This window comes from Pteropus alecto, unplaced genomic scaffold (assembly GCF_000325575.1).
Source record: "Pteropus alecto unplaced genomic scaffold, ASM32557v1 scaffold75, whole genome shotgun sequence".
Lineage (NCBI taxonomy): Eukaryota > Metazoa > Chordata > Mammalia > Chiroptera > Pteropodidae > Pteropus > Pteropus alecto.
Window position 1 is genome coordinate 20,074,000 of NW_006440638.1, and position 19,077 is coordinate 20,093,076.

At 34.9% G+C, this 19,077-nt stretch overlaps 1 protein-coding gene across 8 annotated transcripts in view; it reads left to right on the forward strand.

Moving 5' to 3' along the window:
- CUNH3orf67 (chromosome unknown C3orf67 homolog) overlaps positions 1 to 19,077 on the forward strand; it is a 211,036-nt gene that overhangs the window by 7,656 nt on the left and 184,303 nt on the right. For all 8 annotated transcript variants that reach the window (XM_025050713.1, XM_006917500.3, XM_025050714.1 and 5 more), the window contains exon 4: positions 4,638 to 4,710. In XM_025050713.1, the coding sequence (XP_024906481.1) occupies positions 4,638 to 4,710 (73 nt within the window). The remainder of the gene's footprint in view (positions 1 to 4,637; positions 4,711 to 19,077) is intronic.

Below are 19,077 nucleotides of genomic sequence, written 5' to 3' on the forward strand. Positions count from 1 at the left end.
TAATTTAGGTTATAATTTCTAATTATAACCAGCTAGCCTTGATAGTGAGACTTGAGTAAATCATTAGCCAGATAAATAAATAAATCCATGCCTGGAACGTGATATACAGAGTTGCTTGTATGAAAAGCAGCTCTGTTGCATGTAAACATCAATCGTTTAGATGGTATGCTTTGGGACTTTCTGTTTGAGGCTTATCTTTGAAGTCATTTTTTTCTCTGTCTGTGATATCTGAATCCAATTATATGTCTCTCAGGATCAGTATCCCTGAAGCCTTATGTTGATCTAAGTTTCAGCTCTAGAGGATGAGGTCATCTTTATGAGGTTACCCCCAGGTCTCCCCCTTCCCCCACTTCAGCTTCGACCTAACCACTCTACTGATAGTGCTATTGTCAAAGTCACTAGTCATCTCTGTATTCCCAAATTCAGTGGCCAGTTCTCTGCCCTCATCTTGCTTGACATTTCAGCATTTCACAAGGTTAACACTCTCCTCCTTGATATTTCTTCATTCATCTTCCAGGATGCCCACACTCCTAGTTTTCTTTCTATTTCACTGATTTTCTTTCTTAGTTTCCTTTCATAGTTCTTCCTGTTCTCCTCAGCTCAACTTCGTTCTTGACCTCTGTCTATGTTTACTCTCTTGGTTATCAGCTCTAGTCTCTTGGCTTTAAATACCATCTCTGTCATACTCTAGCTTATATGTCCAACTCAGACTTCTCTCCCAAACTCCAGACTTGTATTTTCAGTTGCTTACTTGACATTTCAACTTTGACAGCTTTAGCCTAGAAATTCCTCCTCCTCCTGCAGACAGCTCCATCTCAGTTGTTAGCAATTTGTCTGCAATTGCTCAAATCAAAAACTCTTAAATCAGTGTGATTTTCCTTTTTATTTTATCTATCAGAAGATCTTGTTGGTTCTATATTTAAATTAGATTCTGACTACTACTTTTCACCACTTCCATTGCTACCACTCTGGTCCAAGCCACCATATCTCATGCTTGGAATGTTGCAGTAGTCTTTTAACCGGCTCCCCTGTTTCTGACTTGCCTCCCATTGTCAATTTAGAGGCTAGAGCAATATTTTTAAATGTAAGGCACTACTCTGCTGAAAATGCTCCATTGCTGTCTGAGTGAAAACCAATGATCTCTAGGACTCAGCAGTATCTGATGCCCTCTTAACTTTCTGACCTTATCTTCTATTACTCTTTCCTTTATTCACTGTGCTGCAATCATACAGCTCTTCTTGCTGTTTTTAAACACAGTCTGGTACTGTATCATCTTAGCATCTGTGCACAAGCTATACCCTCTATCTAGAGCTCGTTTTTCCCAAACAGCTACATGGTTCACATTCTCCCCTTCAGGCCTTTACTAAAATGCCATCTTTTCAACGAGGGCCCATGGCGACCTGTGCTTTAGATCCTTTCCACACTTTTGTTCCCTTTTGCCATATTCTTCTTTTTCTAATAGTTCATATCACCATTTATTCATTATGTATGTTTTTTTTAATTGTTTTTCTCACCATCACCAGAAAATAAGTTCCATTACCACAGAAATTTAGTCTATTTTGTTCACCTAGAACAGTGCCTACCATATAGTCGACACCCAGTAAATTTTTGTTGAATAAATTAATGAATATATGAGTGGCTTCTCATTGATTTTAGGATAATCTATAATCTTTACATGGCCTTCAAGGCCCCAGATGATTGAGTTTCTAGTTATTTGCCAGACTTACCTCCTGCTGCTTTTCCCCTTCTGTCTCTCCTACCTGCCCTTTAGGCCTTTAAATTCACCTAATCTGCTATGGCCTTCTTCACCACATGATGGAGTATTCCCTCTCCCTGTAAAATTTGTTCCTCTCTCCTACTCCCATCTTCCTTGCTCAGTCAACCCTTGCCTATTCTTACCAGCTGAATCCCAATGTTTTTTCTTCAAGAAAACCTTCACTCATCATCCTCTTCCCTCCAAGGATGTAAGATTATCTGCTTTCATAGCACCCTGGCTGCCTTCTTCATGGAACTAGAATATAAAGTCCAAGAGAGTAGAGACCATGTTTGTCTTACTCACTGTAAAAACTTCAGCACTGAATCTTGCATGTAGTAGATGCTCAGTAAATCTTTATTGAATAATAGATTTACTCTAATCTATATGAATAATCCTGTGAGTTGCACATCTAAATTATGAACCCAGTTTACACATGAGAAGTCAAAGGGCCCAAAAGGCCTTTGCCCAAGGGATTTAGAATAACCCATAATGAAGGCATAACCATTTCCTGTCTCCTGTGTTGTGGTGGAAAAGGTGAACTGTAGTGTGCTCTTTGTGCCAGGGCTGCAATAAGAACCAGGAAATAACTTCAGTCATGATTTATCAGGACACTTGTAAATGATGACTATATTGTGATCTAGTCCCAACTCTTTGGAAAATATAACACTTGTACAATGTACGTGGGGTGTACAACTATCATTTTCTGTAATGAAATAACTGTAAAACTACTGTTTAAACATCTAATGGTGTTTTACCAGTTAAACGTGTTTTAAAATATTCAAAAAATAAAAAGGATCAGACCCCTTAAAAATAAAGGTAGTTTGTCTCAGGCAGAAAAACCAGATTATAAAACTGCAGAAACCTGCATATTTCAGTAAAAATACCATTTATGAATTTTATGAATTCAGTGGGCATTTTTTGGCTAACAGTAGTTCCACATTCAGCAGTACTTACAGTGATTTTAAATATAATGTAGACATGAAGAGTCAGTTTAAATTGGCTAGGCCACTGGAAAAATATTTCTATAGAGTTTATTTAGCTTTTCTGACACACAGGATCAGTGTATGTCAAAAGTTATTAAAGTACTTTTTTCTTTGTCAGGTTATCACCATATGGTATTGTCATACTTCTTTTAATCTTAGAAATGAAGCCTTTTGGAAACCAGGGCTTCTTTATGTGAGAAGGTTAAATTATAAAGGTTTCTTTTTTGAGGGCAAATGTCTTTCATATCTAAAAATGTTCATACAGAAATGCCCTATATATGTAGCTCTCTGTGTTCAAACAGAACAGTACTGATTCAGTGAGATTTGTGACATAAATTAGGGACCTTTTGTTAACTGATTTTATTTATCCTAGTGCTCTCTCGGCTCTATTTACAGAGGTCATTGTATAATGGAAAAATACTATGGGACCAATTAATGAAAGATGCAAGAGAGAGATTAGCAATGGTTTATTTAAGTTGGCCTCATTTTGGTACCTTACTTTGGTTTTGTAGTACAAGACCCTGATTGACTCACTGGCTTTTTCCATAAATGTGGTAGAATCTGATTCCTAGAGACTTTTCTAAGGTCAGAGCCTGTTATTCTCTATTTTCATTATATTGCTCTCTGGAGCAGTTTATAAGCTTAGTGCTTCAAGCAAAAGTTATTCTTGTATGTTTTATTTAAAAATATTAAGCATATTTGATCAAATATGTTTATTGTTTAGAATCTAAATTTCAGGTATAATATAGGAGCTGTTTAACTCATTCAAGAATGTTGTGAAAGTTTACCAAAGAAATTATAAATCAGAAGGTCTTCATGTAGACTATTCAAACATGTATTATTACTTTAAAATACTTAAATTTATTAAACTTGCTAAGTTGGAATAAATCGAAAATAACATGCATTTTAGACCAGTTGCTTTCTTTTATCCATGTGTTGGCTTCTACTATTATAATTATAGGAGAGGTTCATAGATAAATCAGGACATCTCCATTTCCTACCCAAAGTCCTATGTCAGGAAAAAAGTTTCTGAAAAAAGCATGTTTTGGGAGGAAATGATACTAAAACATCTATTAAGAACATCATAATTGAGAGATCAAGCAAAATTCTAAAACCTTGGAGGAAAGGGATTAAGTAAATGGGTCTGAAGAAGTAATACAAAATCTATTTTTGAAGCATTTGTAGACTTCACCTATCAAAAGTGCCATAGGGATTGGTTTTTCTCCAAATATTTTTAATCCAGATGAAACTGGTGATGGAGAATAAAAATTATTAGTTCTTAATATGTGAGCATTAACTTAATTGAAAGTGTGTTAAATTAGCAAAAGGTAGTATAAATGAAAATATGTTCCTCCATCCGTCTCAATGTGGACACCGTACTTAAAACCATATAAACTAGATATGGCTCATGAAACCTTCAGTTGTAGTTGTTATAATTAGAATTGTTTTTCTTGATCTGTTGAGTTTTTTTTATTAAGTTGTTTAGTATAGTTAAAACTGTCAGTGAATAAAAAGAATTGCCACATGCTTTTATGGCCTCCTTGATGGGAATCAGTAGTTCAATTTTATGTGTCTCTATTGAATGCAGTTCTATGTGTACATTTTCTCACAACCTAATAAAAATAGTAAATAAAAAATTTTTTAAATTTTTATAAAAATTTTACCAAGCCCACAGATGGGATTTTAAAAGGCAACATTTATTGTTAGAGTTTGATTTGATTTTCATCAATTTTTTGCTTTTATAATGAGGTTATAACTCATGGTAGTGCTATTACAGTTCTGTATATTTTTGAAATGCTAACAGCTTAAGCTTGTCAATGGTATGTGATTGTCTTTTTTTATATGCACATATAAATGGTTTGGACATATGAATGCATATTTTCCCCCTCTCATTCTAGTTGGACTGATCCAGAGGTTTCTTGTACTTCAGATTTACGTACCCCTGGGACAAGACTTCTCCACTGAATTGCTGTAAGATATATATAACTTCTTTCAATGGTTTATGTGAATTATACGTTTGATCAATTGAAGCAATATGAACATTATTAATTATGAGTGGCAGTTTTTGCATTAAAGAGCAATGACTTACCAATTTGACATGAAGTAATTAAACTAATTTAATCGTATTTCTTAGATATCACTGTAGTCTACAGGAAGGAAGCAAATTTCATCTGTTTAAGAAAATATCAAAGGGTTGTGAATTTTGCAGTAAACAGCCCATAGCTTAAAGAAATAAATAATCCAAAACTTTGAGATATTGGTTCAAATGAGGGGTGATGTTATGTTTTGTACTATCTGCTATTCAAAACTATATTTGGTTTAAAATTGGTTGAAATACCTCATTTTAATGTTGTTTAGTTTAGAAATATTGGTCCTTTCTGTTTATATAGATGGCTTAGAATATATTTGTTTTAAATGAACAGATTGATTAGCAATAATGAGAATATACAACTTTTACTCAGTTATACTATTTGTTGTCTGAGATGATTCTGAGAATGGAGACATTTGATTTTTATACTCATAGATAATTGAATATTGTTTAAGATTTAATTAACAAATATATATACTTTCGCTACAACATTACATTAAGGTATGCTATTTTCTAATTTTTCTTTGTAATTAATAGCTGTCCAGGCAGGGTTAAGCTTATATTCTTATTTTCCCTGCTGACATAAATGACTTTCCCTATCAATGAAAGTAATTTTGTACTAGTTACAATGATATAAACTAAAAGAAAGGAAGAGCTTCATTCATAAAATGGGAATAACATAAATTTGTTATATTATTTAAATTTATTCATTTATCTGTGTATTTGAACTAGAATATTAACAATTTGTACATATGTTGGTAAAACATAAATTTTAATAATGTACTATCTTGTTTTCTTGAGCAATAAAGCATAAAGGGAACAATTTATACCTTTGTTTTGTTCAACTTTAAACCAGCAAACTTCTAAGATTTCCTATTATTGGCAGCCTTGGTCACCAAGATTCTTTAAAATAGTCCTTATAGTAATAGGACCAAAATATTATTTGATGCTGTCGTGTATCTTTTTCTGGTTCTGCAGAAAATGCATTTTCAAGACTCTAAAGACATTCAAATGTACAGAGAGTACTATATAAAACTTTATTTTCAATGTAAGGGAAATGGTTTCGTACCAAATGGAGGAAGGCGAATTATATTTTATTTTTAAGCTTGTTAAGTTCCTTACATAGAAATCCAGTTCAGCCTCTCTTAGTCTCCTGATCTCTACCACTTATACCTTGAGATTCTTCAGAAGCAGTGATGGGGGTGCCAGTGGGTTGCCTTTTGATCAAAGCTGTGTAAGACGCTTGGCTGAACCTTTTGCTGATGAGCATTCTTTTTCTATGCAAAATTAAGCTTTATTTGTGCCCCCAGACACTGAGCTTTTCACTCTAGCCTAAGCAATATACTGTTTTAACTAATTTAATGATAATTAAAGCTTTAATTACTGAGAAATTGATAGATATCTTAGGTTTAACTTAATCTTAGCAAGAGAGCAGCTGTTATAAGTAAGCCTGACTACTCCTTTGTTACCCTGCTATTGATGCTGTTGGCCTATCTAAGGATGGGAAAGTATTTTCAGGAGTGATGGAATTAATGGTTAGATTTTGAATTCAGTTAACTGTAATCATAGCTTCTCTTGTTCTCATATCCACATGGACAAACATTTGGATTTTCCAAATGGTTTTAGTTTTATAGTTTTAGCAAGATAAATATCTTTAGACAAAAAGTCAAAATTATATTTTATAGACAAAAGACATTCTCTGTCCTGACATGTGAATTTATCAGATTATAAGAAAATATATTAACTCTGCATTTGAATTTATTGCTAATAGATAATTAAAATATTTTGCTGTTTTAGGAAGTAATAATAGAGACCGTGTTTTTACAAGGAAGAAAGTAGAATAACAAATATAGATTGTCTTTCTAACTATGGCTCTTTTTCCTTTTTCTTAAATAAAACGGCTTTCTTTCACTACTCTTAGTGTTTTACTATGTATCTAACAGCATAACTTCAGGCTATTTGAAATATTACATTTCTCTCACAAGCTTGAAAAGTCACACAGAAAGATATCTGGCTTCTGAAATTTTCCATTGTCAGAGTGGAAAAGGCATTTTATTTTCCAAAGATATGTTCACACATCAAGAGGTTTTCCTAAGTGGAGTCTGCCAGCTGGTTTATGAATTTAATAATACTTTCTTCAACATCTTCCTGTGTCTCTCATATCCATTGGATGGTTATACTGCTCAGAGGGAGATCATATATCTGTGGGTTAGTGGTTGCCTTGGAACCAATAACAGCTGACTAAAGAATCACTCATTCAGGAAGTCAACAAATTATTGAATTCCTATTATTATTAGGAATGGAGGAGTCAATATACCTTGAATCATTGAATTCCTATTATTATTAGGAATGGAGGAGTCAATATACCTTGAATCTGTACACTTCTTACCATCATTGCTACTGTCTTAGTCCCAAACCACCAACATCACATTTTCCTTGATCTACTGTTAGAGCCTCCCAGTGGACTTACCAGATTCTTTCTTGTCCTTTTCTGATCTAGCCTCCACATTGCAGCTAGAGTGATCTTTCTAAGAAAAGCAACTGAAATTACCATTGTACCAAACGAAGGTAAACTCCCAAATCCTTGATTCTCCTATGCGCTCTGGTCTCTCACCTCTCCCATCTCTTCTCATACCATTCTGCCCTGTGCTCACCATTTGTCAGCCACACTGGCTCCTTTCCAGCCATATAGTCTTTCCTTTCCTCACATACCAGGTAAGGTCTCTTCCTAGGTTTCTATGCACAAGTGGTTTATACCCCTATTTCTTTGCCTTACCAACTCCTACTCAGCTTTCTCATCGTAGCTTGTGTCCCTTCTTCAGAGAGGCCTTCTTTGATTTCCCTCAACTAAATGAGTTTCAGATGCTCTTTTATAATGTGCTCTTTTCCTTCATTACAACGATACCAGTTTATAATTATATATTTACTTGATCACCTGTCTTTTGGGGTAGACTTTGACTTCCACGAGGACAGGAACCCTTTCTGTCTACCCAGCATAGTATCCCAGCACCTAACAATGCCAGGCACAAAAGCTCTGAGATCCAGATGAATGGGCAGGAGTAGACTAATGAACTGAAATGAATAAACAAGACATAGCCTCTGTTCTCATATAATTTACCCTGGGGTGAAAGATCAATAAATACATCTTGATAAATGTTTTGATGACATAAGAGCAAGATCTATGGGGAACATGTCAAGTATAACGTAGAAGTAAGTGCATAGGCTTAGAACTGGACAGATCCAGTGTCAAATCCTGTTTTTACCTCTGTGGCACTTTGGGCAAAATTACCTAACTCACCTCACATATGAGATGAGAATGGTAATACCTGTCTTACAGGTGTGTCATAAGAATTCAATGAGAATTAACATAAAGTATAATGCTAACATTTACTAAGCACTTACTGTATACCGACATTGATCTAAACACTTTGTTTTAGCTCAATTAATCCTTGAAACAAGTATGGTAATCATAATTATTGCCTGTTTTACCATTGAGGAAACTGAAGTCCAGAAAGGTTAAGGAATTTGCCAGTGATTGCAGTCCTACTAACTCTTAAAGCCAGGATTCAAACTTGTGGTCTAAATCTAGAACCTGTGCTCTCTGCATTTGAATTTATTGCTAATAGATAATTAAAATATTTTGCTGTTTTAGGAAGTAATAATAGAGACCGTGTTTTTACAAGGAAGAAAGTAGAATAACAAATATAGATTGTCTTTCTAACTATGGCTCTTTTTCCTTTTTCTTAAATAAAACGGCTTTCTTTCACTACTCTTAGTGTTTTACTATGTATCTAACAGCATAACTTCAGGCTATTTGAAATATTACATTTCTCTCACAAGCTTGAAAAGTCACACAGAAAGATATCTGGCTTCTGAAATTTTCCATTGTCAGAGTGGAAAAGGCATTTTATTTTCCAAAGATATGTTCACACATCAAGAGGTTTTCCTAAGTGGAGTCTGCCAGCTGGTTTATGAATTTAATAATACTTTCTTCAACATCTTCCTGTGTCTCTCATATCCATTGGATGGTTATACTGCTCAGAGGGAGATCATATATCTGTGGGTTAGTGGGTTGCCTTGGAACAATAACAGCTGACTAAAGAATCACTCATTCAGGAAGTCAACAAATTATTGAATTCCTATTATTATTAGGAATGGAGGAGTCAATATACCTTGAATCATTGAATTCCTATTATTATTAGGAATGGAGGAGTCAATATACCTTGAATCTGTACACTTCTTACCATCATTGCTACTGTCTTAGTCCCAAACCACCAACATCACATTTTCCTTGATCTACTGTTAGAGCCTCCCAGTGGACTTACCAGATTCTTTCTTGTCCTTTTCTGATCTAGCCTCCACATTGCAGCTAGAGTGATCTTTCTAAAAAAAGCAACTGAAATTACCATTGTACCAAACGAAGGTAAACTCCCAAATCCTTGATTCTCCTATGCGCTCTGGTCTCTCACCTCTCCCATCTCTTCTCATACCATTCTGCCCTGTGCTCACCATTTGTCAGCCACACTGGCTCCTTTCCAGCCATATAGTCTTTCCTTTCCTCACATACCAGGTAAGGTCTCTTCCTAGGTTTCTATGCACAAGTGGTTTATACCCCCATTTCTTTGCCTTACCAACTCCTACTCAGCTTTCTCATCGTAGCTTGTGTCCCTTCTTCAGAGAGGCCTTCTTTGATTTCCCTCAACTAAATGAGTTTCAGATGCTCTTTTATAATGTGCTCTTTTCCTTCATTACAACGATACCAGTTTATAATTATATATTTACTTGATCACCTGTCTTTTGGGGTAGACTTTGACTTCCACGAGGACAGGAACCCTTTCTGTCTACCCAGCATAGTATCCCAGCACCTAACAATGCCAGGCACAAAAGCTCTGAGATCCAGATGAATGGGCAGGAGTAGACTAATGAACTGAAATGAATAAACAAGACATAGCCTCTGTTCTCATATAATTTACCCTGGGGTGAAAGATCAATAAATACATCTTGATAAATGTTTTGATGACATAAGAGCAAGATCTATGGGGAACATGTCAAGTATAATGTAGAAGTAAGTGCATAGGCTTAGAACTGGACAGATCCAGTGTCAAATCCTGTTTTTACCTCTGTGGCACTTTGGGCAAAATTACCTAACTCACCTCACATATGAGATGAGAATGGTAATACCTGTCTTACAGGTGTGTCATAAGAATTCAATGAGAATTAACATAAAGTATAATGCTAACATTTACTAAGCACTTACTGTATACCGACATTGATCTAAACACTTTGTTTTAGCTCAATTAATCCTTGAAACAAGTATGGTAATCATAATTATTGCCTGTTTTACCATTGAGGAAACTGAAGTCCAGAAAGGTTAAGGAATTTGCCAGTGATTGCAGTCCTACTAACTCTTAAAGCCAGGATTCAAACTTGTGGTCTAAATCTAGAACCTGTGCTCTGCACCACCATGCCATGTGGCCATACTTGTAAATATTGTTATTTTTCTATCTAACTACACATAGATACATATATAGTGGGGATATTTGATTTGAATCTTGGTACAAGATGAAAGTGCTAAGCCTTCTGCACCTTTCTTAGGGGCTTCCCATAAAAGTGTTACCATTATAGTTCCATGAAGGAAAAGTCTTTCTTTCTGAGATGTTCCTGTTTCTGTCTTTACCCTCTCGAGAGATAAAGATTTGAGAGTTACAGGAAGATTTTTACCCAAATCTTTTTGTTTTAGTATTTTACATCTCAAATGTGACAACACTCATACTTTTTTTTGAAAAATCAGATCTAAGAAATAACTTTACTTCTTCTGTATTTATTATTTTGGTCTATACCTAGGCCTTTTTTTTAACATCTAAAAATTATATCATTCTGAACCCTGCACCTATGGGTAAGATGCCTTCAGAACTTTATAACCTGACCAGCAGTTATCCAGACACATTAAATTTTGCATGTAGAGCAAAAGGAATATTTACTGTACTAACATATAGTATTTCTAACAATACAGTAATGGAATTCTCTCATATTTCTTTCGGTGTCAACACACAAAAGAAAATCCCCTCCCTTGCTTTTTACAAATAAACCCTGTGTTATGACTTGCTTATGTCTTAGTATTAGTTGCAGTTTTCATTTTAGTGTACCTGTGTCTCATTGTTTGACCTCAGGTTAAGTGATTCGATAACAGATTTTAAAGAATTCTTTTGTGGTCTCATCTGTACTGCATCATCATGGCCGTGGGAAGCCAGCAGCTCCCCTGTGTGGGTAGTTAGGTGTTTCGGAGCCTGGGGACAGACATCTGGTACACGGGAGGAACACTGTGAACCAAAGCTCTTGGAAAAGAACCAACTGCATCTTGAAATAGAAATCCATTTCACTATATCTGATGCTGCTAATCACACTAGATCACTTTGGACTATTATAATTTTTGACAGGAATTGTATTTAGTTTACTGAATATTGCTGATTTTCATTAATTCCTTTTTCCTGATTTTGTCCTTATCTGGATGAATTCTGCAAGAGATTTTGTAACGTTAATGCCTTTAGAGAATTGACATTTTTCCTCTTTTCACTCAGCTCAATCAGTGCTTTTTCAATATAGGGGATGAAAACACTATGAAAGCTGGTGGTGCGCATCATGTGTTATTTGGAGAGGTCCGGATTCTTAGCCTACAGAGCCTATGGCATATTATTACCAGAAGATTTCACATTTTGAGCCCTTAACTATTTGGAGTACTACTTGCATTTGAAATCTAATAAGGTGAATTCTTAAAAAAAGAGAGACTCCTAAAAGCATCCCTAGTCCTTATATATTTTAACTGATCCTTTGTGACAGTCTAAATTTGAAGCACGAATAGAGTTTAATGATTTTAACCTAGAATTCAATCTATTTATGATGCTCATTCCACAGCTTTTGTTTCATCCTTTCGCTCTGTCCTTAGTTGTATGCCTTTGGGCCAGACACTTAAATTCTGTCTCAGTTGCCTCTTTAGTAAATGGTAATGTGACCTTTTTACTTTTATTTTAATTACCAGAGTTAATTGGTCATACTGGATATTTTTCTAAGACATTTTAGGAGGTTTAGGTCCATGTGGATCTCAGAGCTTTTTTTTTTTTTTTACTATTTATGTAAAATGGAAAATTGAAACATACCCATTCTACAAAACTAAACTTTAGTGTCAAGGTAATTTAGTCAAAGTTATTCTTACATCACCTTTTCTATATTATTACTAGTGAGCTAGACAGAGGCCAGAAGTAAAATTTAATAGAAGTTTCAGGTTTCTACCCTATTGAATTTTGCTTCTACGATCTCTTCTTTAGTGACATTGGAGACAGTAAACTCCTTTGAAATCTTAAATCAAGGAAAATGAATATGAACAGCTGTAGACTTGTTCTTTCATGTGTTATTTGTCTCCTTCAGCCATTTTGAAGCTATCAGAGTTGAGAAAATACCTAAATTTGATATCTTCAGGTCAAAATGACATTGGTGAAAGGTTTTGAGATTGTGTCCATATAACCAAGCACAATTCTTCCTGTGGAAAATTTACCTTCTTTTTAGTCATTTTGATGCCTTCCTTTGGAGAAAATAGTGGTTGTTATGTGGCTCTTAAGTTATTTGTAAAAAAGTTGTTATCTACGTGTAAAGTATTATATTATCTAATGAAATCATTTATGTCACTGAGTGAATACCTTTTTAAACTATATGTTTAGAACTAAGCCAAAGTGGCCAGTGGTTGCACTTTTTCAAAGTAGAAGTATTGTATACTAAACTAGAAACAACATTGCAGGTTTCATTAACATTTTGAATGCATCTCATGGCTAATTCCAACTTCTATTTTTTCTTTTTAAAATCATCAGTATTTAAATCTCATTATTTTAATTATATCCAATTAAATGTACTTGCATAATCAGTATATTTTGTTACATGCATTAGTAAAAAGCACTTTAAAATGCTTTGCATACTGACTTTCATAATATATTAAATTTGCATGCCTTAAAATAGGTTTTCTGTGGAAGTTTTAGTTGACATGTGGTAGGTATATAAATCAGATGCCATATTCTTTGTCTACTAAATAAATGTTTTTGGAGAAGTCTTTTCTTCCTTGTTCTTAGTTTGGCTTATTTTTCTTTTCTAAATTATTTAAAAAATACTCTTTAGATAACCTAGATACATGTTGAAAGCTAAAATAAAATACTAGCAAAAAAAAATTGAACATATGGAAATATCTGGAAGTGTTCTTACTCTGTAAAATTATAATAAAAGACCATAAATTTTTTAAGTACTGTTCAGTTAAATAATTGCCATATTCATCATCAGGGCACAAGTCAGGGTCCTGTGATGGCTTGAATTATAATCCTATGAGTCGCTGGCTCTGCCATGTGTTAGCTTGATGACCCAGGGAAAGTTCTAGAACTCTTTGTGTGTCACAGCCTCATCTGTACAATGGGGATGACATTTATACCTATTTGGTAATTATGAGGATTAAATTATGTAAGGGAAAAGAACTGTATAGTAAATATTAATTTATAATTTTTACATCTCTAAATATAAATAAGAGTTCAGGGATATTTAATTTTTAAATTGTTCTTCTGAACATTTTGAGACAAGTTGAGCTTGTCTCTTTTCCTTGTGAAATGTTCATGGTACTCATCCCTTAAGAGAGGTGGAAAAGCAGCTTTTCCTTGGGAGCTTGCTTCACTTTTGGCTCATGCAGGTTCTCTATCTGGAAGGAAGTAATCAACATAAATAGGAAAAGAGAAATGACTCCCATATTTGGATATGGATGCTAGCAATTTATTTAAAAGACAATGGTAGGAACTATTGGCATCAAAGTCTCAGTAGTGAAAGGTGACCAGGCCATTTTACTGAAGAAACAAGACCTGGGAAAAATAAATAAAGCAGGTAGACTTCCAATGATTTAGAGTATAAGAAACAGGACTTTGTTGTTTTCCACTGTCCATTTTTTTCCTAACAGGGATGATTGAAGATGACTCACAGAAAATTACAGATCTTCCAAATGCTCCTTCTCCTTTGCTATGACAAGGTTGGGAGGATTTTTTTTTTTTTTTTTTTGATGCCATGATATGTAACTCAGTTTTTATTGTCAGAAGAAATGTTTCCTCTAGTTTAGTTCTCCTTCCCTCTCACTGTATTTTGTTTTTATTCTGGCAGTTAATTATTTTAATTATTCAAAATAAAAATAATTTTAAACATCTAAAAATAGAATATAGTATGTATGTTATAGGACCTATATAGTCCCCAATATAAAATTTATAATTAGGACATTTTCATTAATAGAGCACTATAGGACTATTTAATATGAAGGAAAAATTCCTAGTTGGCAATTAAAATATATCATGGAACTTTATGCAGTCATTTAAGTTGTCCAGTAATAAATACAAGGGGAAGCCCTCTATGGGGAGGGCTGGTATCTCTAGCATTCCTGAAATTTGTAATTTTTTCCCATAAACTGTAAGAGTTCTTATTTGGGTGTACAGATATTTTAAATTCTTTATTTGATCTCATAGAAATGACTTTTGTGGGATGAAATCTAGTAAATCACAAGTATATCTTATAATAGTACTTATACATAAGTCTATTATGACATTTATCACGTAATAGGTTTATTGTTTATCTCCATAACCAACTCTTTACCCTCACTAAGCCATGAGATTTCCAGGGGCCAGTGCATTTGGATCCCAATGAGGTATCACTGACCTTTGAATTTCTAAGCTCCATTTGTAAAAGACATTGCCCAGATGCTACAGTAGGCAGCAGGAGAGTTAAGTGGACTTTAGGTTTTCACAGAGACCTAACACAGTAGCTGGCACGTGGCACATTATCAGTAAATGTTCATTTCCTCCTTTTAGCAATTTCTAATTATTTGCATTGTAGACTCCTTTAAGTCGGTTTCAGTTTGTTGTGTGTTTTCTTTGTGGGAAGGAGTGAAGCTATGGGTGATTTAAAATTGGTAACATGGTGATATTCGCATTTAGAATTTCCGTTCATAGAAATGGAATTTTGGAGCTAGCTGGAAAGAACATTTAAAATTATCTATTCCATTGGTATTTATACAGTCCAGAGTGACTTTTTGTACTTCAAACAGAACAGTTCATCCTCCCTTTTTTCAATTTTACATGCATTTTGAGATGAAAATGTTTATATGTTTTATATGAAAGAGGATGCCATTGCTCCCTCGAAAAGTTGAAATGAACTGATTTGATTCAACCCTCTTTTTAAAACTGGGTAGTAATGCGTAGTCAAATAAAGCTGGCATTGCAGATTTTAACTATTTAAATTCTCTGTTGCCGGGAATCCTACCATCTGCTTTGACTTTTGAAACAATCAATATTTGAATTTTAAGATTTATATTTTGGTCTTAGGCAGCCTAGGTTAATGGAGAAAACCATCAGATTTGCTGCAGCCCAAGTGTCTTCATCCAAATGCACCACAAAGTTGCTGGTCACTAGGCACCATGGGCTTTTCTGGATGGGATCTCAGACACCTCTTTCTCCATGATTCTCATGCAACTCCTCCTTGCCATAGACATCCTGGTAGCTCAACACCTTACAAACTCTTAAGCCTTTGGCTTAAGGTTTCAACCTAATCCCATCTCTCTGTCTTTTGAAACATTGATCATTCTTTAAGGTCAAACTCAACTACATACCCTCGTGAATTCTCCTTATGTCCTCCAGTTGCAATAAGACTCATACTTATGTACATGATTACTTGGAGAAGTATGTATTGTTCATAATTGTGATCCCCAGAGCATTTAGAAGAGTTCCATGTGCATGGTGAGCCCTCAAAAATGCTCGTTATATTGTATTGTACTGAAATATGTTGACATACTGTCAGAGTGGTTCTTTGATTTAAAAAGATAAGACAAGAAACAAGACTGACTAAGAAGCAGGTGAACAGGATTAGAGAAGTTTCCAGATTTTCTTTTCTCAATCCTTATTTCTTAGAAAACTAATGACTGGGGCTTCATTTAACCTTTTATTTGCCCTGCCAAGTATAAAGTGCACTTCTCTTGGCCACACCTCTACTGACAGGATGGTAACTATTTCAAAGAATGATGAAAGGCAGGAGAATTAGGTAAGGAAAAATAAATTCTCTTTAATTTTCTCAAATAGAATATGTGGAAAGGAATATATGCAAGTAAATGTTTTCAAGACTGGACGAGGAGTGATGTCAGAAGCATGGCAGGGTGAGCAATGTCCCCAGATCTCTCCCCTTGAAACAATAATAAGCTGAACATCCAAAACTCAACAAAAAACACCCAACCTGCACTCAGGAATGTCTGAGTAAGGGACCTGAGAATAAAAGCTACCACAGGTCAGAACCGTGGGAGTCGGGCCGTACACTAGGAGAAACAAAGGAGCTGCCTCTTGCAGTCGGAGCTCCCTGCAGGAAGAAGGGGAGGGGAGAAGGCGTGGCAGTTTTCATGAACAGTCCTGCCTAAGAGCTGTGAGCTCCATGCAGTGGCAGTGCTCAGGGATCAGGACAGAACACAGAGAAGTGGGGATGGCAGAGAAGCAACAACTGATTATTACCAGTCGTGGTTGCAAAATGCGAGGCTGAGCCGCAACCCCCATGCTCTAAACCAGAGGGCACCTCCCCTCATATCTTCTAAGACCTGACACCATGGAGACCCAAAGGAATCTGAGCAAATGCTACTGAAACTGTTAATAACTCTGAGAAGGACTGAGACTGAGGGTAGTGAGTGTGTTTGATATTTATAAGAAAAAAAAAGGCATTATTAAGACTTTATATAAAGCAGGGATCCAAGAGGCTTAGACGCCACCTACTGGAAACTAAAAGGAAAATGCCTCTCTAGCAACAAGTTTAAAAGAGACCTTTATATAATCTTCATATAAATCTTTCTGGAAAAAATTTAAAAAGCAGAATACACTTCCATGAATGCCCATGTGGAGAAATAGTCCATTAAACACCATGAACAACCAAGGTGATAAGGCATCTCAGAAACAAAGAGAAAAAAATCTCCAGAAAATAAGCTTAAAGACATAGAAATATGCAACTTAAATGACAGAGAATTCAGGATGATACTTCTAAAAAAATTCAGTGAGATCCAAAATAATTCATATCAACAATTCCAGGAATTGAAAAAACAACTAGATGAGCAGAATTTTTTAGCAAGGAGATCGAAATCTTTAAAAAGAACCAAATAGAACTAGAGATGAAGAACACACTAAAAGAGATGAAGAATGAAATAGCAAGCTTGGGAAATAGAGTCAACCAAATGGAGGAAAGGATCAGTGATATCAAAAACAGAAATCTAGAAATAAATCAGAAGAAGCAAGAAACCAAAGTTTGAAAAATAATGGAATAGAAATACAAGAGCTAGCTGATACCATAAGGAATGGAAACATAAGAAAAAATGGACATGCTCAAAGAGGGGGGAAAGGAACAGGGATTAGAAAGCATTTTCAGGCAAATAGTTGACAAGAAATTTCCAAATCTAAGGAATAAACTGGAGCTTGGAATTAAAGAAGTCAACAGAACACCCAGTTATCTCAACCCAAAAATGCCTTCTCCAAGACACATTACATTAAAATTATCAAAAATCAATAACGAAGAAAGAATTCTCAGGGCAGCCAGGTAAAAGAAGATGGTAACCTATAAAGGAAACACATTAGATTATCAGACTTCTCAGCAAAAACCTTACAAGTGAGAAAGGAGTGGAATCAAACATTCAAACTATTAAATGAAAGGAAGTACCATCCAAGAATAATGTATCCAGCTAAGCTCTCCTTTAGATAAGGAGAAATAAAGACCTTTCCAGACATACAAAAATTGAGGGAATTCTCCACTATGAGGCCTGCACTACAGGAAATACTAAAAGGGGTCAGCTCACCTAAAACAAAATGACAAAAATACCTATCTATGAGTAAGACGACTGACTAGCAGGCAGACAGAAGCAGAATAGTGCAACTCTTATTAAGATCAGGGCATTATAAGCTTAAACAATGAGAAGAGATTTGCTATTGCAAGATAGTAATAAACGTTCAGCATACATAGGTACAAATTGAGACAACAATAACAGAAAAGGGGAGGATTCAAAGATCCAAATTCGCAAAGGGAAATGGAGATAAGGCACACGCAAAAGAGAATGGACCATTACATACACATACACATACATATATGTCTGTATGTGTATGTGTATGTATGTATGTATACACACAAATATCCTCTGCATATTTGTAATGGTAACCATACGCCAAAGATTCAGAACTGAAGTATGTAATGCAAAACAAGAAGGACTAGAGGGAAAATCCACAAAACTGAACCAAAATATAAAAACAGAAACACAAGGACAAGTAAGCAATGGAAACACCGAGCTACCAGAAAGCAAAAGATAAAATGGCTATAGGGAAACTTCATATTTCAATAATCACCCTAAATGTAAATGGACAGCTCACCAATATAAAGGCACAGAGTTGCAGATTGGATTAAAAAACAAAACCCAACCACATGCTACCTCCAGGAGATACATCTCAGCTCCAAAGACAAATATTGACTCAGAGTGAAAGGATGGAATATAATATTTCAAGCAAATGCCATTCAAAGAAAAGTGGGAGTAGTGGTACTAATATCAGATAAAATAGACTTAAAATAAAAAAAGGTGAAGATACTGAGGAACCACAAATACATGGAAATTAAACAACATGCTACTAAAGAATGACTGGGTCAGTGAAGAGATAAAAAGATCAAGAGATACATAGAAATGAATGATAATGATATTACAACATATCAAAACTTTTGGGACATGGCAAAAGTGGAAAGCCTATCTCAAAAAACAAGAATGAGCCCAAATAAACAACCTAATGCTTCATCTTTAAAAACTAGAAAAGGAAGAACAAATGAAGCCTAAAGTCAGCAGAAGGAAAGAAATAATCAAAATTAGAGCAGAATTAAATGAAATTGAAAACAAAAATAATAGAAAAAATACATGCAACAAAGAGCTGGTTCTTTGAGAAGGTTAATAAAATTGATAAACCACTTGCTAGACTCACTCAAGAAAAAAGAGAAAGGACACAAATAAAATCAGGGATGAAAGAGGAAAAATTATGACACACTGCAGAAATACAAAGCATCATACAAGAATACTATGAAAAAGTACATAACACCAAATTTAATCACCTAGAAGAAATGGACCAGTACTTAGAAAGATACAACCTTCCTAGACTGAATCAAGAAGAACTGGAAAATCTAAATAGACCAATCAG